This window comes from Oculina patagonica, chromosome 7 (assembly GCF_052425735.1).
Source record: "Oculina patagonica isolate OP01 chromosome 7, crgOcupat, whole genome shotgun sequence".
Taxonomy (NCBI): Eukaryota; Metazoa; Cnidaria; class Anthozoa; order Scleractinia; family Oculinidae; genus Oculina; species Oculina patagonica.
The window spans coordinates 23,954,726-23,977,827 of record NC_135764.1 but is presented as its reverse complement, the minus strand read 5'-3'; the positions used below and the strand labels follow the sequence as shown (position 1 = coordinate 23,977,827).

The window sequence follows — 23,102 nt, the reverse complement described above, 5'->3', positions numbered from 1 at the left end:
ATATTTGTAAATAAAATAAAGTCCTTTTCATTTATAGTTGTTCGTACAATTTTTATTAGTGCCAAATGTCGCCTTCGAGTTTTATTACTGTTGCAACTGTCTCAATGTAGATCGACCAAAAATTAAAATTTTTGTTTTCCTGTTTCGGCGTGAAAGGATATTCGAGCAGCATGCGTCAGCATTTAAATCAAGTTGGCAGGATATTGCCCTAATTTGAATGATAAACAGACGTAAGACACCCACATGTAAAATCTGCAGTCAGTGCTCTTGAAAAGAAAAGTGAAAAATGCAACGGTCAAACATCGTCTTAAATTTAACAGATAGAACAATTCTAATTACCATTTATCATTTTTTCCTAAAAATGATGACTGCACATCTAAATGGATGTATGCTTACATTTCACGTAGAGGTGTTTGAAAACATTGCGTTATTGAGCAGTGGGAAAAATCCTCGCGTGCTGGTGGGTAATATTCAATCTATATCCAAGCCCCTGTTTGATTGGCTCGGGGACTCCCATATTAAAAGGGCGGGGATGCTCGAAGACTCGCTTAGGGTTATAAATTTCGGATTTTTGGTCTCACTTAGGGAGTTTCGTCAAGGTCTCGTTTAGGGTTGCACATAAATAAATTTGTAAAAATAAATTGTATTTCAGTGTCTTTTTTATCTTTTTTATCTTTTTTGGTCACGTTCAGATAGGTCTCTTCATGTCCGACGAGCATCCCCGCCCCTTTCATATGGGAGCCCTACCAGGGGACCAATATATAAATAAAGGCCACTCTGCCTACTTAAGAAGTCAAGTCATTTATGCGGAGGTGTGTTACTTATTGGACTTTGCATTCTAAAACTACATCTGCACATCTGTCAGTCGTTTAAGTTCAGGCCAGTTCAGCAGATCAAACACACTTTAAGTTGGATTCACTTATGAGTTGAACTTTATCGGTAGAAATGCTGGGTCCTAATCTCGATTCTTTGTCATCAAACTTGATATGCCTTAACAATCTTTGCTCCCAGTCTATTCTCTCTGAGGCACTTGAATAATCCAAAAACGTACGTCTTCTTAACGGTTTGGGAAGTCTCTTCTTGTCAACGTCATCGATTCGAATTAGCAGCAGAGACGAGTCCGCCATTTCTGTACAGCGGTACAAAGCGATTTCCAATTCCTCACGACAAAAGTTGCTCGCAAGATAACTGTGTGAAATAATTGCCAGCACCTTTCTGCTGTTGTAGACGCTATCTGCAATATTTTCGATGATTGCTTTCCCAACTATAAAGTCCCGGCTGTGGATGCAATAGTTGATTCGTTTTCTTTCCAGCACCGGAGTGAGATTGTCTCGTACCCAGTTGTAGTCGAGGCTGCTAAAGCTAATAAAAACGTCGTACTGGAACTCTTTTGATTGTAAGTCATCTAAAAAAAGCAACAAGAAAAATAAGAAAAAGAAAAGAAAAAGAACTAAGGAGAATAACAATGTATGAAACCCCTTAATGGGAGGAGGTGTTTGTAATAGTAAACGTAATAGTAATAGTAAAAGATAGGCCGATAACGCAGACGAGTAACTAATTGTTTATAATGTGTCTTTGCTTTTGGTGGTGGGTGGGTTGGGGTGTCCATAAATGGATGGGGGCGGGGGGGGGGGGGGGTTGATGGGTTAAATTAAATAAAAGCGCTGGGGCAGGAGGTAACGAAATTATTGCATATTTAAGGTATATAATTCACTTTTGAAATGTTTTCATCGTTTGTAATTCCAAGAATGATTATTTACGAGTTTCCTACCAGATTAGTGCCATTTAAAGTTGTCAACTTGTGAATATTGTCTTGGTGTATCATCATACTAATTCAGAACGATCGGTCTCTATTTGCGTCCCCTTACTCCCGAACTTCTCAGCTGTACGTCACTCGCCTGTGCGTTCTTTACTACGGTCCCTAACCAACTTATTTTGTTTCAGTAAGACGAAGTTTGCGTTTAACTTCCTTACTATCTTCTTCGTTCTTGTGTTTTTCGTTTTTTTTGTTGCCCGCTGGCGGGCATTATGAACCAAACCCTGTGCCGTGATTGGCTACCCAAGTGGGCAAGTTGACCCTATCTTGCCCGCTCGGGATTGGCCGCTGTTGATGTGTCTCGAGAGAGATAATAGTGTTTTTGTCACATTTAATAAATATTGGCCTGGCCAAAGAAAACTTTGCCAATACCCAACTATCTTGACGGAACAAGCTTAAAAACCAGAAACCCAATAGGCGGGCACAAAAAAATAACAAGACGGTAACTTAGCAACTTGCGTTTCCAATGTCTTCGTCTCCTGCTCCATTGTCGGTGAGCAACAGCAGCTGTTACCAGACCGCAAAAGATCCCTGCACCCACGAGCAGGATCTCTGTTAAGGAGGCCTTGCGCTTAACCTGTTTAGAACCTGGAGCAGACAGAAGCCATAATATAAATCAAAGTTATGCACTTTTAATTCTTCATTTTTATTAAGAGTCGATCATAGAATATTGAAAACCATTTTTACTACGAATGTAACTATATAACCACTCACTATGTTCGGCAAGATTTGTCATAGGAAGAGGGTCGCACAAACTTACGACCGCATAACTTGGCGAGACAGGCAGAAAACCTAAAATAGCCTAGCGAAACCCCCGAGGACTTGAAGTTCTCTTGTACCTATATAGTGCGTGCCGTGGACGTTTCCGCACAAAAAGTGAAGAACACTGAACCGTTAAAGGATGACCGATCGAGTATTTCTGAACGTATCGTTGTGGCAACGTGTTACACAAATTAGAACCAGTGCCTACTTAGCCTGAGCAGCTCGTGGAATTTCGCCGCGAGAGCTTCGTTTTGGCGGCGGTGCCTCTCACGAGACGCTCCTGACTTGGCGCATCAACGCCTTTCAACTTGCAGTGCTATATTTCTTGGCGCAAAGATGAAAGAAAATTTTTCCCTTACTTATTGGGCTTCACACACGGGCTAAACATTGAAGGGTGAAAGAGGAAAGGCATAAAAGCTTTTTTTTCCCGCTATTACATGAATACACGTGCACTGTATGAACATGCACGTACCTGGCTGAAAAAGGCTGAGGTAAATCGTGTCTGAGTCGTTTCCTTTGAGAGTATGAACCCCGCAGTGATAAGCCCCAGTATCACGCTCCGTCACATTCCTTATAAGGAGAGAGAAGTTGACTTTAAGCGTGTCCTGCTCTTGAAAATACACGAAGTCTGACACATGATGAGAATCTTTGTTTTTGTCCAGCGGCAGGGACTTTCCATTGAACACCCAAGAAACAACCGTATCTATGTTTGGAGTGTTTTCTCCTACGCACGTCAGTCGAGCGTCCTCTCTTCTTTGGATGGTCACTTGATTGACAGACGCGTATGGGTAGACTTTTGGAGGTTTTCCTGGATGTTTTCCTGAATGGTAGAATAAAAAGAGTACGAAATGTTTTAAGGGCAAGATTTATGTCTTCCCAGTAAACATTTCCGTGTGTATTTTCGCTGTATGTTTTCACGAGCCTGATATATTTTATGAACCCGTAGGGCGGGTCATGGTACAAATGACGAGTAAAAAATAATTAATGTACAGCACAACCTATTCTTTTTTTCTGAAATGTTGACTTTGTACCGTTTTGTAAATCTATCGCGCGGTGTGGTGTAATAGGGAGGACTATATGGGACCTTTTTAAACAATGTTGTGAAGAACATACAGCTATTTCAATAAACGTTGTCGGGTCAAAGCTTAAAGCTAAATGGCAAGACCGTATGGCGTTCTGGGTATTCACTACAAATTTGCATATAAGCTTCATTAAATGCACAAATTTGTATTTCGCACGTGGAGAATTCACGAGTTTGTTTTCCTTTTCAGGAGGCCTTTCTGTAGCTTTACTTTCACTATCGCTTAGCTCTGACATTTGAAAAGTCTTTTTAAATTCAGTGTGGCTAAAAGCACCTTGTTTCACATGTCTGACGCGTTTGTCGTGTCACTATATATTTTAGTATTCAGCACGCGCAGTTGCTCTCTTCTTCTACCCATACTGCCTTTCAGTCTTGTCTTTTAGCTTTGATCCGGACAACGGTAACTGAAATAGCTGTATATCGTAAGTTATAACCCCCTAATTAACTTTTGCCCTCGCTCATTGGACAAAACGTATCACGTGGTACAAAATCGAACGGCGGGTATGAGCGAATATTCCCCGTCCGATTTAATATACGTCGCCCGATTTTGTAGGCAAGCACAAAAAACCAATGAATGAAGTCACCTTATTCAATTTTAACTTTTAATGAAATTACAGAGTTAAAAAAACGTAAATCAATCAACTTACATTTGTTTCAACCACAGTTACGCCGAGTTTATTAAATACGTTTTTCCTATAAATTTACAGGCGATAAAGCGCGTTGTGAAAATTAATCGGAGTGTTATAAAATAAATAAACCCCGCTTGGCGAAACAGGCAGAAAACCTAAAATAGCCTAGCGAAACCCCTGAGGACTTGAAGTTCTCTAGTACCTATTTAGTGCGTGCCGTGGACGTGGACGCCGTTGGTTTATTGTAGGATAATGCCCTTGGCTGAAAGATTGTTCTCGAAATTTCACAGTTGCCCTCGAAGCTTCGCTTCTCGTCAATTGTTCATTTTTCGACAATCTTACAGCATCGGACATTATCGTCCAATATACCAGCCGCTTAAAAGGGTTTATTTACTTATCATTTGTACTTGTTTTGCGGGCTATTTGCAATCCACAAAGCGGAATGGGGCTACAAAAAAGCTGGATGCTTACTTTTTATGAAGAGATTAATGTTGTGCTGTTGCTCGCCAAACACGTTTTTTGCAACACAACTGTATCGCCCAGCATGTTCCTGTCTGACGTAGAGAATATCTAAGTCCAGGCCTGCATTTAGGCCGAAGGCTCTTTTTGTTAGCACGTACGAGTTCAAGGCATCGCCATCATTAATCTCCTTTCCGTCTTTACGCCATGCAAAGGAAGGCTTCGGCCAGCCACTGGCGTAACAATGGAAAACAGGATTACGTCCTTCAGTCAGGAACTGTGGTGTTGTAGTAAAGAATCCCTTCGTTTTCAAAATACGTGGGCGGGCTTAATGAGATGGAAAGTAACGTAATTAAAGAATTAACATAGAATAAAATAGCCACTTTACTCTAAAAAGTACTTAGACAAAAATAACACAGAGACCTTCCAAAGCCACTATGTCGAGCTGCTCCATCTCAAAAAACTAGACTTTATTCTTATCATTTTCTTATGGCGGCGAAACTTCCAAAACTGACTTGCTGCATGCCCGTGCCCCTGTCAATCTGGGTCTTACGGACTCTGCTGAAGTTGACAAATTTAATAATTTCGTTCTTAATAAATTTTCGCAAGCTTTACAGAGACAAATTTTCAGCGGAGCTTGCTATTTACTTGAGATATTCAAAGGAAGCATCCTATCAAAAGTTTGGTGCGGAAAAATCGAACACTTCCAACTTACAATAGACATGAAGAACTACTTTGCAAACATCCCTTTGCGTTTCTTTCTTCACCTCACACTTGTATGTTCCAGATTCCTCAACGCTGACATTGTTTAATCGTAAACTCGTCCAGAGACCTGGCATTGAGAAAGATGAAACGTTGAGTAGCCGCTGACCGTTCGTATTATCGCCTTCTTTGGACCATCTGATCTGCCTTGCTGGTTTTCCTTGGACAACAGAGCAATTTAGGGAAACTGTTTCGTCTGGGTTCACTGATAATTCTCTTCCTTGAAAGGAGTGTTTTTGTATTTTGCACAAGATGTCTCCGCCGTCTAAACCTGAATAGTAAAACATATTAGAGGTTTCGTTAGGAACTCCTTTCTCGTCAAAATGGTTTTCTCGTAACAGTCATGAATGGATGGATGAATTGGAGGAAAGATAGAAGTGCGGATCAACAAATGGATGGATGGAAGGACCATTGAATAAATTGATGAATGGATAGATTGATGGACGGACGAACGGACGGATGGATGGTTGCAAGGTTCAGTGTTGATGATATAATACTCTGATTGATAAATGTCGTTAAAGTCTTCAAGACAAATAAATTATCAAACATTTTGTAATTGGTAAATTATCTAAATTAATAGAACTATTATTGGGATAAGAGTTTGACAGTCTTAAGGTAAATTAAATGCTTGAGGAAAGGGAGGAATAAAATATGGGACAGTCTAATTTGTTTAGTTACTGATTATTGCGCTACTGCGAGCGGACTAAATGGGCGCTAAAAACTTTCAGTTGTGTACGCAGGCTCGTCAGGTAATCGTAATTTTGACGATTTAAACCCGTGTAACGGTGAATTTCCTTTTTTTGTCTTCTTGAGGATTGAATTTCTAAACTCCCTCCTAAACGTCGGAGAAACGAGAAAATGTCGCCATTCTGTAGACGAACTTCAGCCACTGCACCCTTATTAAACAATAGTGTTTCTGTTGAGGAACTGTAGTTGCCCCGCGGAAATGTGATGTTCTTAGTACAAATAATATGCTAGTTTGAAGAACATCAAATTTCCAAGGGGCAACTATCAGACCGATAGTTCCGAGACAAAAATTATTGTTTTTATTGTACACCACTAAATTTTCTATCGCCCGTCCATTCAAGAACAAGCATATTGAATTATTTTTTTACTTTTAAGGATAAAAAACTCAATTGAAAGCCAAAATTAAACAAACGATACAAAACCAGACAAAAAAACAAGGGGTTTCTCTGTCTGTAGGCCCGCTTGTTTACAAGGAATTTAATTTGTGGGCACTATCCATCCGGGTATTTTTCTCGGACGGGCACTATGGGCTGATTGAACCCACTACAGATGAACACTATTGCGTCACATGATCAATTTAATACCAATCAGAATCGGACAAAATTTAGTGGTGAACTATAATTAACAATTAGACGGCGAGCTCGAGGTTTCTATCGGCTGATAGTTGGCGAGGGGCAAAGCCCCGAGTCAACTATCAAAAGCCGGTAGAAACCGAGAGCGAGCCGTCTAATTGTGTTAGCATAACCCACTGACCGATCTATTAAACACAAAATATAGCTAGAGTTGATTTATTGAAGGTTTTGATTGATAAAATTCAGCGAAGACTAAGCGCGCGCTCCGAGAGCCTTCTACGGATCGATAGTAGGCACCTGTTTAGCCAATCAGATTGCGCGATTACCAATAGTAGGTCAGTGTGGTTATGCTAATGGCTGATAGTGTGCAATAGCTCAGACAATCAGATTGCAGCATTTGCATTTGTAAATCTTTCCTTTACCATGCTTGTTCGGTCAAGATGGTCAATATTATACCTAATCGTACCTTTTTGGTACGCTTCGGCGGCATATCAGGCGAGTTAGGTCGAGCCATGGTTCGTATTTTGGCGAGACGCAGTCGAGCCAAAATACCCATGGCGAGACCAAACGAGCCTGATATGCAGCCGAAGCGTACCAAAAAGGTACGATTAGGTATTTACCGTACCCAAATTCAGCCAAAAATCCGGTTATATTTAACGCTCTGTTGAAGCCATGCTTGCCAGGTACGTAGTGCAAATTGTGTTGACCTGCTTGTGTTGATACCTTTTTGGTCTTCAACACTTTTATCAAGTTCCTCTCCTTCCTTTTGTTCCACTCGTTTGTTTGGAGTTTCATTCTCTAAATTTCCAAAATCAAAATTTAGCGAAAAATGTGGAACTTCCAACTCCATTGTTTCAGTCTGAATGTTTCAGTACTCGTCGGCAAACATCGCGCAATTGGCGAGCGCGCTCAAGTTTAGTTTTGGCGGGAAAGTTTTTCTTTTTTTACTATCGCTTAACACCAGCTACATTTAAATTACGAAGTTCTGTTTTATTGGCAAAACCTCTTTTCAATTCATCGCTCGGTAACACTACTTTACTTTAAAGTGACCGTGATATGGTGGCATATCAGGTCAGTGACTTGATATCGTAGGATATCAGGACAGTAGATCGCGCTTCTGATTGGCTACTTGCGAATTTGGGTACGGTAATGAACAATACTGGCCAATATCTAACCGTATTGATGACCACACGCTTGGTTTATAACCGATATATTTTTTTATGAAGTGGAAATGATTTGGAAAAAAATCAGCTCTACAGGATTTGCAATTTAACAGACGTTATTCCGACTTAAAATGGCGGATTCCTACTGTGATTTTTGCTCAAAACCATGTTTGATTCTGATGCAGAGAACAGAAAAAGCTCTTTCTTTGATTATGCTTTTAAAGAAGTAATTATGCAAAATAGTTAACACAATACCAAAAACATTAAGATAATGGTAAAATATCACCGCTAAAATGTAACTTCAAGCGACTGCTGTTTTGAAAGGGATTTAAATGAAGCAGGTGTTTAGAAAATTCAAGATTAGCTCATAAATAAAACTGTCGGTCGAACTGTTCGTTGGTCGAATCAAAATAAACCATCCTGCACTTCTTTAATCAAAACCCACAAAAATGAAAAGAAACCTATCATGTAGAGTAAACCATCTATAATGAAACCGTTATTGGATTCCATTTTCACAAAGCGGCGAAATTACATCGGGGCCTCTGTTTATGTTATCTGATTCGCCGGCTATCATACTCAAACCTCTTGATATTGCAATAAACGGTCAAGATTTTTTGAGTATATTTTTCCCGGTTGCATCTTGACTTCTTCAAGCACAAATAATTGCCGTGTTATGTTAAACCTGTTTTAAAAGAGGTTTAAATCTCTTCACTTGTTTTTATAGTTCTCAAAAGATATATTTGTCAGACATCAGTTTCAATCTCGGTCAAAAACCTTTCAGCCCACGCCGTCCGTTAGAGAATACTAATTCTGAATACTGATATTTTTGTTTTCTGATGATCACGACCCTAATTCTCCAGACGTGCCTGCTGGAAGTTGGTTTGCGAAAGTAAGGAGAAGATAAAAAATTATAAATGATGTGCTAATAAAGGCAAAGATAAACCAAAATCGATGTTTGCAATATATGTATATGCACAGGCCATACTGTTCAAGGTATTCGCTGACTCTAACATAACTGAAAAATGGTTGGCAGGCATTGTTTTCTTGGAAACGTATTTAACTTGCAGACTATATCCCAGACTTACCATTGCATAAGCTACAAAGTGCAGCTCCACACAAGATGAAACGATTAAATGAAAAAGCCATAGATGTAAAATTTGAAACACAATTCGAACAATCTCACCAACGTTTGTAAAACCAACTCCTCCGGGAAAAACAAACCGAAAAAATCTCCGTTCCTTGGATGTACAGGAAACATAAAGTGCGCTGACTATATCACGTCCCCTTTCTTTGCCACTATTTCAGATAAAAAAATAACATAATTATCATAATCAAACAATATCAGGGCACAAAATTTGTCGGTATTGCTGTAATCTCAGATTTGTTCAGTTCCGACTTATGCCTCGAATGGGCACTCCAGGGAATTACATTAGTCGCTATTTATTTTGCTCTTGAAAAAAAGAAAAGAACATGCCATCGATAGATCTTTGTTTTAGTGGTCCAGGTCGGGTTTGTGATAAATTGGGTTTGTATCCAAACGTATCTAAATCGACCATTTATTTTTCATTTGGTACAGTTTTGTGCCAAAACCTTGTTATCGCGTGCGGTCAAAAGAAAGCCTTTTTTGAAATTAAAAATGGATAAAGCCATTTGCTGTTTTGCAAACGCCGCATGCATCATAAAACCTACTCACTAGGATATTACTTTTAAGATGTACTTCTTGCATTAAGCGTGGCGTGGTGTTAATTAGAAAATTAAAAAAGTGTGCTTAAATACATCAACGGAAATTGTCTACTGTAGCCATAATTTGCTTAAGAAAGAAACCCGCCGAAAGATCAAAAAGACAACAAGTGAACTCGCCGAATTAAACTTATTTTGGTTGCGAACCCACGCACGGAATCCACCGTAATAATTTACAATTAGATATTGATGAGCTTGAGATTTCTATGGGGCGATACTTGATGAGGTTGAAGGCCGAATCAACTATCACCTCATAGGAATCGAGGGCAAATAATTTAATTGTTTAAGTAGAATTTTAACTAAATTTCCTTCAATTCCTTCCAATTATTCAACTATATTTTAAAAGACATAAAACTTCAAGCGAAATCAAAATCGCTCGCAAAATAAATTATTATTTCACACTGTCAGCTTTTTACAACTGCTCATCAGGTTGGTCAATAATTTCCAATTTTTTAAGTCGCCTAAATATAACGATGACTGCCCTTCTTTTAGCTTTCTCAGGAATTAAATTATCCATTAATGTTTCTTTACGTCCCCTGAAACTTCAGAGAAACGAGAAAACGTCACCATTTTGTAGACGACTTTTCAACCACTGCACACTTGTGGCTGATATTGTACGATAGCACAGCCAATCACATTTCAGCATTTGCATTAGAACACTTGTATACTTATACCTAACTAGATTTACGTTTTTCAAAAAAAAAAATCGCTATGTTTTAGGTTGTCGGGGAAAACGCAGAGTCTGCAGCGCTTTTTAAGGTTTTTAAATTCTCTGTTCTGCTCCAGAAGAGATCTTGAAGATTGCTTTGCAATATATTGCTTAAAAGTAATCTTGAGTAGTAAATATGAAAGTCCATAGCATTTAATATCGGTCCCTCGGAGTTGTATTAAGGGTAATGTCTCTTCTTGATCACGTTTTTATTTCAATCACAGCAGTGGGGACAGTAGTTTCACAAGCTTTATTAGCTTAGTACCTTTTTCGTCCAGACAGCTAAATATAACGCCAAAATAGTGGTGTTTTCATTAGAGACACAAATGCAAGCAGGTAGTTGAACTTGTCAAAATTACAAAAATTTGAGTTTGCCCGCCTTGTAGCTGCTCCCCATTTCCCCTCGTTATCCAGCTGTTGTGACATCCTGCGAGAAAGACTTCGTCTGAAGGGACTAAAACAACATTGGCAACTGCTAATAAAACTTCGGTTTCAGCGCAAACAAAAAATACGACTTGATGTTTTCATATTTTAAAACGTAATCTTGACGGAGTTATGTCTTGAAAGAAGCTTTTTAAAAGAGAACAGTTTAGATCAAAATCCACTTTCTCTTTAATCTTCCAGTCTAAGAGTCAAGTAATTAGCAATGCGAAGAAATGGGATGACCTCGCCAAAAAATTATTGTGATCAATCACTGAGTTCTCTAAACATAAACTTGTAAAATGTAAAGGAAATAGGTAGGGAGAAGTTTACGATTCAGCTACCTGTTATGGTACCTGAATAAGACAAACAGAAGAACTATTTATGTTTCTCGTTGTACAAAAGGACATAACCTGCCAATTGTTAAATATTAAAAGGTTGAAGTTTCAAACAAAAAACTCAACAAGTCGACGAAGTGAATTTTCGGTGAAAAAGGTTTGAGAAGAAGGATTGAAATTCGCCGAGTCTAGTGGATGCGCGAAAATATTTCGGAACAAAGTATGTGCATTTTATTGATCTTAATAATCAAATATTTTTGCATATGTTTTTCAATTGTGTATTAGAGGTTTATCCCTTAGCATATAAGGTTATGAAAACATTTCAGCTCCCACTTTGTCTCAGGAATTCACAACAAAATTTAAACAAGGCTGTTAGCCAAAGGCCGTCCTTAATACTCAATTCCGATGGATTTAGGCCAGAATTTTCCCGGCACTTTCTTATTCAGGTTATTACCTTCATTATTATATGCTCTTTTGTAATACGCTATTGAAGACTAAAGCCCCCATGCTAGTCAGACTACAATTTTCCCTGCTTTATTAATTACGGCAGTCGTATCAGACACTTTACCTGTGTTTATATTGTAAGAAAGGTCGCTACTATCCGAACCAATTTTTTTTCAGTGAAAAGTTATTCCAAGAAAAACCTTGGCCCCATGATACTTTTTTGAGTAATTTTATGCAATCACCTAAATTTTAAACTTTCGGTGATTTCTCAGCTATCAGTTAATAATTTTGCAGATCTCAGCTATCAGTCCAAAAACGCGGCGTCATTTCCTAGGTGACACTCAATATACTTACAATTCTTGTATTTTTTTTCCCAGAGCAACCATCAAAATATGGATTGGAAATATTGGTCATTGATTTATTTTCTGGGAACATGGTTGATAGTTAATTTATCTGCTGCTGGTGGCTTGGCGCTTAAAGAAGGTGAGATTAAAATATGTCATATTCTACTGCCGCGCCGTTCCATTGCCTTTCGTGTAAGAAGTTGTAAAGCCTTTTTTTTTTCTCCCAGCGTTTTGGGAAAGAACAAAGTGGATAATTATATAGAAGATACTAAAAATCGTAAAATATTAGCATTACACTCTTTGTACTTAGCTTCTCCTGCGACCATCATTGAGGTAAATTGCAAAGATTATCCACATTTTATTATGGTGTCAAGACTTAGAAGACCGGGTGATGATCTCCGAAATAAAAAGAACTTAACCTGGTATTCCGATGCAGCAAAGGATTGTGGTTATCTTGTGTTGTGCGGTTAATCTAATGTCTATTTCTTTTGACTAAAGCACAACGTAGAAGTCGTTGCTCTATGACCCGTGCCCCATTTAACGCTTTCAATCCTACCTCAGAATCTAGAAAGTCTTTTTACTTATCACTGTACATTTCTTTGATCTCAGGTCTCGCACATTATAGTGACATATTAAAGCCTTATTCCGTATATTGATGAATTAGTACATGTACTTGTTGCCTGTTAACTAAAGTTTAATAAAATTTCTAAATTAGATGTTGATCACACATTGAAACTAAAATTAATTGAGTAATTACTCTTTTGTTAATTGCAGACTTTAAACGTGAAGACTATACATGTGGTAACGACTGCCCACAATACTGTTATCCCGAATGTTACCCCGGTTGCTGTAGCTATAATTCATACTACACGCAGCCTGCTCCACCACCGCCTCCTCCTCCGCAACCCGGGCCCCCAGGGCCTGACGGTCCGGTCGGCCCGGCCGGACCTCCGGGACCGGATGGACCAAAGGGAATACCAGGGCCTCCAGGACTGCAAGGCCCCCCAGGACTTCCCGGACCTCCCGGCAGCATGGCAGGTCCCCCTGGTACGTATTCTAACAGATATTACTATAGGCGTAAAAAATTACGCAGACGACAACGGTTTACCGTCTGAGAAGACGAAAACAGTTAGAAAATCTACGTTTTTAAGACAGTTCAAGATTTACTAAACTAAGTGGCCTTAAGTTTAATTTGATACCTTGGAAGGTAGCGTTTTGACTGGTTTACCCACAGACTAGTGTATTTGCAGGGAACGCGCAGGAAGAATTTGAGTGGGTAGCTTAAATTCCAAAGCGGAAGCGTGAGCCAACTAAGAGGGCGGATTCGGGGGCATGCTCCCTAGGGAAAATGTGGATTTCGATTTCTCTTAGTTACAGGAAGATGAATTTAAACTTAAAAATTTAAACGCTCAGCGCTTAAGAATTTTTTTGTAAAAGTATTTCGTAAAAAACGTTGCTATAAAGAGACGTTTGATACATCTACTCGCTCAACCTTTTAAACTTTACATCAAGACACGAACCTTTCTCACCATGTTGAGGTACGGGCAATTAAGATGTTACCAGAACGAGTGAAAAAAGAAAAGACAATTTCACTTTGATTATTTCAAAATGAGCTCTAAAACAAACCGTATTGTCTTATAAACTAAACCCATTTGTTCGGATCAAAACTGACCACTGATGAAACAGGCCTTTTTTATAACCAATCCACTTGCCCTTAAAAAGCCAGTTTTTAATAAAGGGCATGATCCCGTAGTAAACTAACATTTTTTGATTATAACTGAAAATCTTTAGGACAATTGTATCAAAGTTGAATGCTAGTCTATTTGGAAACTGCTGTTATTTTCGTCCTTTACAAACCAAATCAATTCTATGGCATCCAGAAACGAAATATTTTCATTTTCAGTAACTTTTCGTTTTGTTTTAATTCATTATAATTTTTTTCATGTTACTGTAAAAAAATTAAATAAAAAGCGATCTCTGGTTAAAAATTAAGAGATAAACGAGTTTTCGACTACCAGTTTGTACCCTTTCCAAAGACTACAGACTTGTAGTCGAAAGATCGTTTATTCTATTAATTTTTAACCAGAGATCGCTTTGAAATTTTATTCCGGAAAATTCTTCTTTGGTAGCGTTAGCGTCTTATGGATGAATACATTTGCAAGCTTACATGTTTCCTTTTCTTTAAAGGTACTTCAGGACCTTCCGGAATACCTGGACAACCCGGCAATTTAGGGGAACCCGGGGATATGGGACCACTCGGTCTTCCGGGACCTCCCGGACCGCCAGCTCTACCAGGACCACCAGGTAAACTCAAGTTGCATTTTTTCAATTTGTCATCATCATCATCATCATCATCATCATCATCATCATCATCATCATCATCATCATCACGATCGTTGTCGTCGTCGTCATTGTCGTCGACGTCGTCGACTAGATTTTAAATTAGATTATTGTTTTTAGTAGATTTTTAACTTTTAGAACATTTAAGAGGGCCACAAATTTATTGGTTGACAAACTATAACGCGCTACCCTCGATAAATAAAGTTTGATTGATTGATTGATTGATTGACCTTTTTGTCGTCGTCGTCGTCATCATCATCATCATCATTATCATGGGTATCGGCGTTATTAGGGTTTGAATTTAAGAGAGTTCGGAGGCAGAGTTGCTTCTGGCACACATTCTCTTACCAAAAGACTAAAACATTAAGGTTGCTATTAACGATTTGTTATGGAAAATAAAACATGGTGTAGCTAAAAGGTCATGTAACAATGTCCACACCAGAAATCACTATACCCGGGAACTATGGGTTTATTTTAGAACTGTAATGCTGACCAAGTTAAAATGCAATTAAGTTTCTCGATGTGAATACAATGAATTTTCATTCACGCAGCCAGATCGTCGTCACGAGAAAATAAAGCAGCATGTATAATAAGATTTTAGGGGCTAACGGTCAAAATCTAGAGGTAACTTTAAAGTCTGATCATCATCATGATGGTCATCATCATATGCATTATTAAGCAGGAAGTATGTGACGTAAAATTCACAAAGCATGTTTTGCTTTCACCAGGAATGAAAGGACCTAGTGGAGATAACGGGTCCCCAGGAACCATGGGGGAACCTGGCAGCCAAGGCGATTCCGGGCCTGCAGGTTTACCAGGACCCCCGGGCCCACCGGGGCTTCCCGGAGTACCAGGCACTGCATCTTTACCATCATGCCCTGAGATTTGTGAGACAATCTGTGTTAGCACTTGCCCGAGCACTTGTTGCTCCTCAAGGACTGGTGTACCAGGACCTTCGGGTGAGTTCATGATGATTAATCATCGAGATAATGTTAGACATCTCCATTTGTTCTTGTTTAAAGGACAGGTCATTATTTATCGACCAAGGGAAAGGGGGAGGGGGGAGAGGAAATTTTAAGGAAATTCACTTGATTTGGTGATGCGTGAAAGGGGGGATAACACAGTTACGCGCAAGGACAGAAGAGGAGAGAGGGTTCACAACTTCAAAGATATTTATTTCATCTCATACGACAAAGGCGAATTTCATGCTGGAGATTTATGCCGACCATAATACATTTGACGCTTCAGTTGTAAAATCATAAAAAATAAGTAGATTTCAAATGGGTAGCCGATTAAGAAAATAATTAGGGCTCACTTTGATACGAAAACAATACGAAAAAAAAATGATGAGCGCCAAATCCAAATGCTAAAGAAACGATAGTTACTGTTAAAGCTCAACCCAAATAGTTCTTTGGCTCGGGAGAGGCTTGAACTTCCTTTCTTTATAACTATACCAATCTTTGTCATAATTTAAATGTAATTGAATCGTTATACAACTTACTTCCTCTTTGTTAGTATTTAGAGCGCGAGTGAGCAAGTATTTTTATTTTTCAGAGTAATGTGTTTATTTTTTTGTGGTTGAATTAAGGGCAAGCAGGACCGAGTGGACCAGACGGGCCTATGGGAGCTATGGGAGCACCCGGAAGTCAAGGAGACCAAGGAGCTGCCGGACAACCGGGTCTACCTGGCCCACCGGGACCTCCGGGAGTACCAGCTACTGCAGCCCCCGCTTATGGTGCCGAAGCTGGGGCACCTGGGCCTGCAGGTACGTCACCGTGATGTCGGCATAAAATAAATCACTTTAAATGCAAAAGTAGGACATCCTGCAAGGATTAGCTGGAAGTGTTTACCAGGATTAAGATCAAAGTCGATTACTGATATCAATATCTTAGTGTTTCCAGATTATTATAAGAAATATACAATAATGCATTCGCCTATTTGAGACTTAAGGAGGAGGCAATACATATATTTGTCGTTGTCATATTTGTCTCAGTATCTTATAGCATCTGATAGGTGTGCAAAGGGTCCTGGGCTAGACATCCTTTGGGATCTCGGCGGTTCTTTTTTAATTATTCCGGGTTCGTGCATCTAATGTTTGATAACCATATTGTTGACAGAGCTTAATGTACATTGAACAACGAACAATTTTTATTTTATTACTCATAAACAAAACTTATGCTGTTGTGTCAGTGCCAAAACTGCAACTGACTAAAGTGACTAATTTACTATTCAAACCTTGGACGTCCGTTTCTCTACCGTTGATCACTTAGCTATTGTCTTAAAAATAGAAATTAAAAATTCACTGTCGCATACTTTCTTTCTTTTTTTCTTTCTTTAATTTTCGATCGAAAAAGACTTTACAGCCAGTAACTGCTTGGTACCTTCTTTTAGCTTTGACATCTTTATGTTTGACACTTTTGGTGCAAAATTCTCGTCGGACCCAACTCGCTTTTATTGCTATTGATTATTATATATGTGTCCATATTAGGTCTTGGAGGACCTGAAGGGCCTCAAGGTCCAATGGGAGCTATGGGAGCAATGGGACATCCGGGTGATCAGGGAGCACCCGGAGCAGTTGGACTCCCTGGCCCTCCGGGTCCCCCTGGGATTCCAGCAACAACAGCTGCTACGGCCTCAGGCGCTCCGGCAGGTACACCAGGTCCATCAGGTAAGAGACCTTGTTGCTACGCTAGACTCATACAAACGTTAAGACTTCAAATTATTGCAGGTTAATTCCTCTCAGTATTTTCTGTAAGACGGTGCTGCGTGCTGCTAAAGTTTTATTGCCTAGTCCAGGCCAGGAGATCACACAGGAGCATGGGTATGTTTGAGTTGCATCGAGCACCAGGATGTCATCTGAATGTTTTAAATATCGAGTCAAAAGCTTTTAATTGCCAATATAAACATTCTTTAATACATATATATCGCGTTCAAAGGCCACAGCCGTATGTAATGAGAATCTTAGCAATACTTTACACTAGTTACGATGCTGCAGATTTGACGGCCACCACTTCACTACAATTTTTTTGTAAACTTTCCAACTTTTGTAATTCCGATTTCTTAGGTCTTGAAGGACCTGCAGGTTCTCAAGGACCTTTGGGAGCTATGGGAGCCATGGGACAACAGGGAGATCCGGGCGCAGCCGGACCAGTAGGACCTCCGGGCCCACCGGGACCCCCTGCAGCCCCAGCATCTACACCGGCAGCTTATGGGGCCCCGGCTGGTGCACCAGGCTCGGCAGGTAAGACCTTTTTAATACAACAGCAAGTGTAGAAGTCTTTTAGAATCTTGTCATGTTGAATTTCAGCCGTGAATCTTACCTGTTGAAGTTGATTTCTTATTAAAAGCAACATTGAAGTTGGCTACTACATATGACTAAAAAACGGGAATCGTCGTTTGGTTGTGCTTTTAGTCCCACCTGGAGTACGCCTCTTAAGTAACTAAAGCTAAAACTTGCTGCTTTCACACAAGGTTTGGCAGGACCACAAGGTCCGCAAGGAGCTTTGGGTGCTATGGGATCTATGGGAAGTCCGGGAGACCCAGGAGCAGCCGGGGCAGCCGGACCACCAGGTCCACCGGGACCTTCTGGAATACCAGCAACCCCAGCCGCAGCCCCGGCGGCTCCGGCTGGTTCACCAGGCCCTTCAGGTAGGATCATTGTTCGTACGGTTGACCTTTGTAAGAAAAATAAACGCCAGTCTTACTGTTTAATGGTCATGCTAAAGAGCCACCGTCTACAAGCAACAATAATGACATCTAGTATTTTCGCATTTTAACTGTTTCGTACATCGACGAGTTTTGAATAATAACCACGCTCAAATATGACAAACTGCTTGCATTCCAGAAAAAAAAACAATCGGAGTAGCTTTTGTCACTGACGGATTAACATCTTTCCCATATTCCTATTGGCAGTGAAGGATATTTGAAAAAAACAAAAAAGAAAAAAAAAACATTCGAAATTTTCGACAGTCATTACGAATTAGTTAAACGTCCTTTCAATCAAATCATGAGCAAGAAACTAAAACATCTTTCATTCGCTTACTACAGGTCTTGAAGGACCTAAAGGTCCGCAAGGACCTATGGGAGCTTTGGGTGCAATGGGAGAACAGGGAGACCGGGGAGCAGCAGGGGCAGCCGGACCACCAGGTCCACCGGGACCTCCTGGACCCCCAGCATCTACACCGGCAGCTTATGGGGCTCCAGCTGGCGCACCAGGCTCGGCAGGTAAGATCTTTGTCGGTGCGATTAAAGCTAAATTATATTTAGTCGTTTATGGTAAATTACCCACCCCTCAGAGCATTATTCTCTCTCTCCATGTAAATACCGTTAATACAGATATACCGTATTTCTGTTTTTTTTTTTTTCTTGCACGTTTTTCAGGCCTTGAAGGACCTAAAGGGCCCCAAGGAGCTATGGGGGCTCAGGGGGCAATGGGAAGTCCAGGTGATCAAGGAGCAGCTGGAGCTCCAGGACCACCGGGTCCACCAGGGCCTCCTGGAATACCAGCAACAAGACCCCCACCTGTAGGGCCTCCCGCAGGTAGCCCAGGTAGCCAGGGACCAGAGGGTAAGTAGAGCTTTCAGAGGTTTCAGGAGAAAGATCGTGTAGAAAGATACAGTGGGGTTAACGAAAGTAACCGATGAAGTCTATTTTCAACCCTTGTTAGCAGTCTCTTCTTCTTTCTTCTCATTCCAAAAGGGTATCAATAAACTTTGTCGCTTAAATTAACGTAATAAAAATAACTTTTTGCCGGTCTTTGCAAAGTTGTATTTGATCTTTGACTTTTTTCCGAATATTGTCGCAAAATATTTAATGAAACCTCCCAGCAGCTATTTGGGTTAACTGAAAAGCTACTTACAATTCTTCTTCTTCTTCTGGTCTTCAAGGACCCAAAGGGACACAAGGGGCTTCGGGAGCCATGGGAGCCATGGGAGGTCCGGGAGACCCAGGAGCAGCCGGACCAGCCGGACCGGCTGGACCACCGGGGTCACCAGGACCTCCTGGAATACCGACAACGAGACCTCCAACCACTTGTCCAGCGATTTGCGCTAAGCTATGTGTTGGAGTTTGCCTTACACTAAATTGTTGTAAGAAGTCACAAATCCCAACCAAAAAGGTTCAAATGGCCGACAGACCAAAAATCATGCCAATAAAAGTTGCACAAAAGGAAGGCCAACCGCCAGTGCAAGGACCTTCACAGGCAAAGACAAATGTACAGGGTCTCCCACAGCAAGGGAAATTAAATGTTCAGGGCCATCCTCAGAAAGGAACACTAGCTCAAGGACATGTTCAAGCTCCGGTTAAAGAAGGTCCTTCCATTAGCAGTCACAACGTAAAAAGAAACAAAATAATACACAAGAAACATTTTCACTAATATGTGCTTAAAGCGACAATAATGCAATCTTCAGTTTGTTGTAAAAAAGAAAACTTTTATGTGACTCACTCAGTTGTATACTTTACAATTAAAATTAATAAAACTTTGTAAGCGAAGAAACATCAACTATTTTATCTTGTCGTCATCTTGAAGTGCAGATCATTTTTGGCTTGATGGGATTGTCAGCTCACGCAGTAACTAAATTTAGTATACTCAACTTAAACAAGGGTAAAGCCGAAAGAAAATTTCAGAATCTCACTACCGAAATTTCTCGTAAGTTGCACTGAATTAATATATAGATTTAGGCAAGCCTAAAAGCGGAGCTCCCCTTTAATTTATTTAATTTTTACTGGAGTACAATATGCGGTCAAAGCTTTAATGTATACACTGGCCCATAGCTGCAAGACAAATTTAAATCTAACATAATCTCGAGGCAGAACAGCTTATGGTCTAAAAGTTATTTACGAGTTTATTCTCTGCTTTCTAAGAATAGAAAACAGTTTTACAATCCTCTTATCGTTTTGTTTTATACAAAAGAGACGTCAATATATTTCGTGGGCAAATATTCTCGTCTTACTTTTCTTGCCTGTATTTTTCTTAACATCGGTGCACTGAAATGGGTTGCTCAGTCAGGTACGCAAATTTAAAACTTATCTGGGATAAATCGGTGGTGATTTTTTTTTATTTCTTAGAGTGTGCACAGTTTGGCGAGAAAAAGTCCCAGATATAGCTCGACGAAAATATGCGTTTTTCTGCAAGGAAAAGGAAATATTTCTGGTTCACGAGAAAACTGCATCCCTTTTGAACATTTGTGGACCATTTTAGATGGCGGAGACGGACTGTAATGCCGTTTTTTCCTTCTTTGCAGAATTAGAATGGTATTTAATAGTCGTATTAGAGCCAAGAAAATTATTGTGTTATCATTGTTTTCGTTCACTACTCGTAGTGATACATGTATCTAGAGCAATGGCTTGCCTCTTAGAGCTTGGCATGGGACGCGTTCTCTGTGGAAAGCAAATTACGTTCGCCAGGTACTAGTAACTGTGCTAGTTTTATTTAAAATGGGCGTCGATGTCAATGTATGTAGAGCTAGGGTCGGGATTTTCGACCTTTGTTGTTTACAATTTGCGAAAACAAAGAAACAATTCAGCTTACTTGAGAGGAGAGGGCTAATTCCCCAAGCTTTCATTGTACTTTGATTTTTTCCCTTTTGCTTTCTTCTCTACTTTCTCTTTCTTTTGTCTTCTTTCTGCTTCAAGGACCTTCTCTTTACTTCCCTTCCCTTTTTCTTCCCTTTTCACACCTTCCACAATTTTTTCTATTTTTTTTTTCTCTCTTTTTTCTCATTCATTCCCTCTGATCCAGCCGGTCTTCCGTCCCCTATCTTCCCAACTTTTCCCCTTTTTTCACTCGCCTCTTTTTACCAAAAATATTTTTTTTTCTGCTATTTCTTATACCACTTTTTTTCTCCTCTTGATGTGTTACTACACACACACACACACACACACACACATAAATGCAGTACATATATATTACATGTATTCAACACTTATAATATATTACTAGTAGTAATTGGATTAGGGGAGTGCGTTCGGTGGGTGGGGTCATATGGGGGGGGGGGGGGGGGGAGGCAGGGAAACCTGGAGGCAAGGAGTAGGAAGTATGATATTATGTTTTCATATTCTTTTGACATTTAAGGTCTGTCCATGCAGAAAATGTATGACATTGCTCAAGCTGATGAATCCTGATCTTCTTGTACCAACCCACCTTTTTAAAGCATAAAGAAGAATAAAGCCTTTTGATTGATTTGTCCAAGCGAAGTGGCTAAAGGAGTACAATGTATATCTAGTGGATACTCTGGAAAATGTTTGTATAGTAACAATATAGATAACGTGAAAATATTGAAGGCGCTCCCGGGGGCGGGGGGCGGGCCGCCGCTCCTCCGCGCCCCGTGGGCGGGGCCGTCGCTGGTGGCGCGGTCGGCCTCTCTGTGCCGGGGCTCCCCCTCGATCTGCCCTCTCTGGTGTCCGCGGGCGCCCGTCCCTCCCCTCCCGTGTTCCAGTTTACCTCACATTCCCGCCCCATTTCTTTGTCGATTTGTCTATTCCTTTGCTGAGTGTCATGTGTGGGGCGGCCTCACAGAAACACTAGAAGTCGCGGCAAAGGGGTCGCTTCACGTCTGGTCTTTCGCGATTGACTTGAAAATGCATCTCCAAGGCGGCTAAAAACATTGGAGCGTGGCATCAAACACTCCCATGCGGATAACAATCTTTCCTCTCCTGGCACTCGGAATATTTTATCTTTTTACATTTTTACCCGTCGGGCTGTAGTTCAAACAGCCGAAAGCTTGTATTTTAAAGTTTTTAAGCCAGAGATCGTTTTCAAAATTTTATAATATAGATAACATTTACTAACAGTAACAAACGACTTTAAACTGAAATGTAGCCATTCCAAACATTTTGATACCAGTCCATTAAGAACAGTTTTTTGTTTCCTTTATACTTCAATCATAAAATACAATAGATGCGTTTAAATAATTATTATTATTATTATTATTTTTTTTTTTTGGGGGGGGGGGGGGGTGTAAAGTAACTCAACAGTAATTTAAAATGACTCAACAACTTGAAATAGTATGCATTCATCTTGTCAATGCTTAGTGGCTGAAGGGAATTTGGTATATTAAAGAGTCTTACAAGTATGACAAGTCTGTATGAAGAGAAAAGCTAACCTGTTAAGCTGCAGCTGAGTTGACATATCGCAACTCGGTGTCGTCACCGAGGCGAATTGCAGCGTCTGTTTCGTAGAAAACAAGCCACTACACGTACAGCTTTCTAATTTTCTGATAAGTAGCTATAGTCTGTCTGTCATATATTTTGCTACTGATACTTTGAATAAATAGTTACAACTTCACTTACCTTGGAGAAAACTGCGAACAATTTTTCGAAATAAGCGAAGGCAAAGGAACAAAGAAAGCACACACGAAAGCACAGTCGAAAGTACTGATGGATTACCAGCTCTGAGCCTGTTAACTTTTCACCGCTGTTGTTGTGTAAGCGAGGAGCAAAAATACTCATCATACAACTTTCGGGAACATTCTACGAACGGCCACTATTTTATCTCCGTTCACCAATAGAGAAATCGATCGATAGAAACAGCTCCCATCGCCAGTTACAGTTAGTGGATGGAACATATTCTTCAAGCTCTTTAGATGGAACAATTTGCTGCGCATAAAAATTGATATTTAATTTTTCTACCACCGGTTCCTTAAATAAAAAATCTCCAATAACTTCACGAGTTTGCTAACAGACATGGATGAAGGAATCACAGCCTAATTCTGACGCGTTTTTAAGTTCCTCAAGATGTTGACTGAAGTTCAATCGTTGAACAGGCTCCGCCATTTTG

General features: G+C 40.1%; 3 protein-coding genes across 3 annotated transcripts; 1 reads left to right on the top strand and 2 right to left on the bottom strand.

Annotated features, from left to right (window-relative positions):
- Positions 1-893: 893 nt before the first annotated feature.
- On the bottom strand, positions 894-1,825 carry LOC144659303 (toll-like receptor 2). Its single transcript, XM_078519720.1, has 2 exons — positions 1,783-1,825; positions 894-1,405 (listed from the first exon to the last, which is right to left on the bottom strand). Exons 1-2 carry the CDS (start codon positions 1,823-1,825, stop codon positions 894-896), a joined length of 555 nt encoding a protein of 184 aa, XP_078375846.1.
- Positions 1,826-2,007: 182 nt separating this feature from the next.
- LOC144660488 (contactin-6-like) lies at positions 2,008-9,222 on the bottom strand. Its single transcript, XM_078521135.1, has 5 exons — positions 9,077-9,222; positions 5,463-5,780; positions 4,760-5,074; positions 3,051-3,398; positions 2,008-2,404 (listed from the first exon to the last, which is right to left on the bottom strand). The coding sequence occupies exons 1-5, from the start codon at positions 9,135-9,137 to the stop codon at positions 2,193-2,195; spliced, it is 1,254 nt and encodes a 417-aa protein (XP_078377261.1). The 5' UTR covers positions 9,138-9,222; the 3' UTR covers positions 2,008-2,192.
- Positions 9,223-11,303: 2,081 nt separating this feature from the next.
- On the top strand, positions 11,304-19,820 carry LOC144660450 (uncharacterized). Its single transcript, XM_078521070.1, has 12 exons — positions 11,304-11,418; positions 12,020-12,125; positions 12,761-13,033; positions 14,174-14,290; positions 15,055-15,285; positions 15,915-16,091; positions 16,815-16,994; positions 17,391-17,567; positions 17,798-17,974; positions 18,374-18,550; positions 18,707-18,892; positions 19,213-19,820. Exons 2-12 carry the CDS (start codon positions 12,035-12,037, stop codon positions 19,698-19,700), a joined length of 2,274 nt encoding a protein of 757 aa, XP_078377196.1. The 5' UTR covers positions 11,304-11,418; positions 12,020-12,034; the 3' UTR covers positions 19,701-19,820.
- Positions 19,821-23,102: the final 3,282 nt, after the last annotated feature.

What these genes read in the sequence shown, in the direction of transcription:
- LOC144659303 (XM_078519720.1), bottom strand. Translation starts at nt 1,825, where the DNA reads ATGATACACCAAGACAATATTCACAAGTTGACAACTTTAAATG. An exon ending in CAAGTTGACAACTTTAAATG is followed by an intron (nt 1,406 to 1,782) that starts GCACTAATCTGG and finishes TGCTTTTTTTAG; the next exon opens with ATGACTTACAATCAAAAGAG.
- LOC144660488 (XM_078521135.1), bottom strand. Translation starts at nt 9,137, where the DNA reads ATGGCTTTTTCATTTAATCGTTTCATCTTGTGTGGAGCTGCACTTTGT. An exon ending in CATTAATCTCTTCATAAAAA is followed by an intron (nt 3,399 to 4,759) that starts GTAAGCATCCAG and finishes TCTACCATTCAG; the next exon opens with GAAAACATCCAGGAAAACCT. An exon ending in CCTCAGCCTTTTTCAGCCAG is followed by an intron (nt 2,405 to 3,050) that starts GTACGTGCATGT and finishes TGTCTGCTCCAG; the next exon opens with GTTCTAAACAGGTTAAGCGC.
- LOC144660450 (XM_078521070.1), top strand. Translation starts at nt 12,035, where the DNA reads ATGGATTGGAAATATTGGTCATTGATTTATTTTCTGGGAACATGGTTG. An exon ending in AGCTCTACCAGGACCACCAG is followed by an intron (nt 14,291 to 15,054) that starts GTAAACTCAAGT and finishes TGCTTTCACCAG; the next exon opens with GAATGAAAGGACCTAGTGGA. An exon ending in TGGGGCACCTGGGCCTGCAG is followed by an intron (nt 16,092 to 16,814) that starts GTACGTCACCGT and finishes TGTCCATATTAG; the next exon opens with GTCTTGGAGGACCTGAAGGG.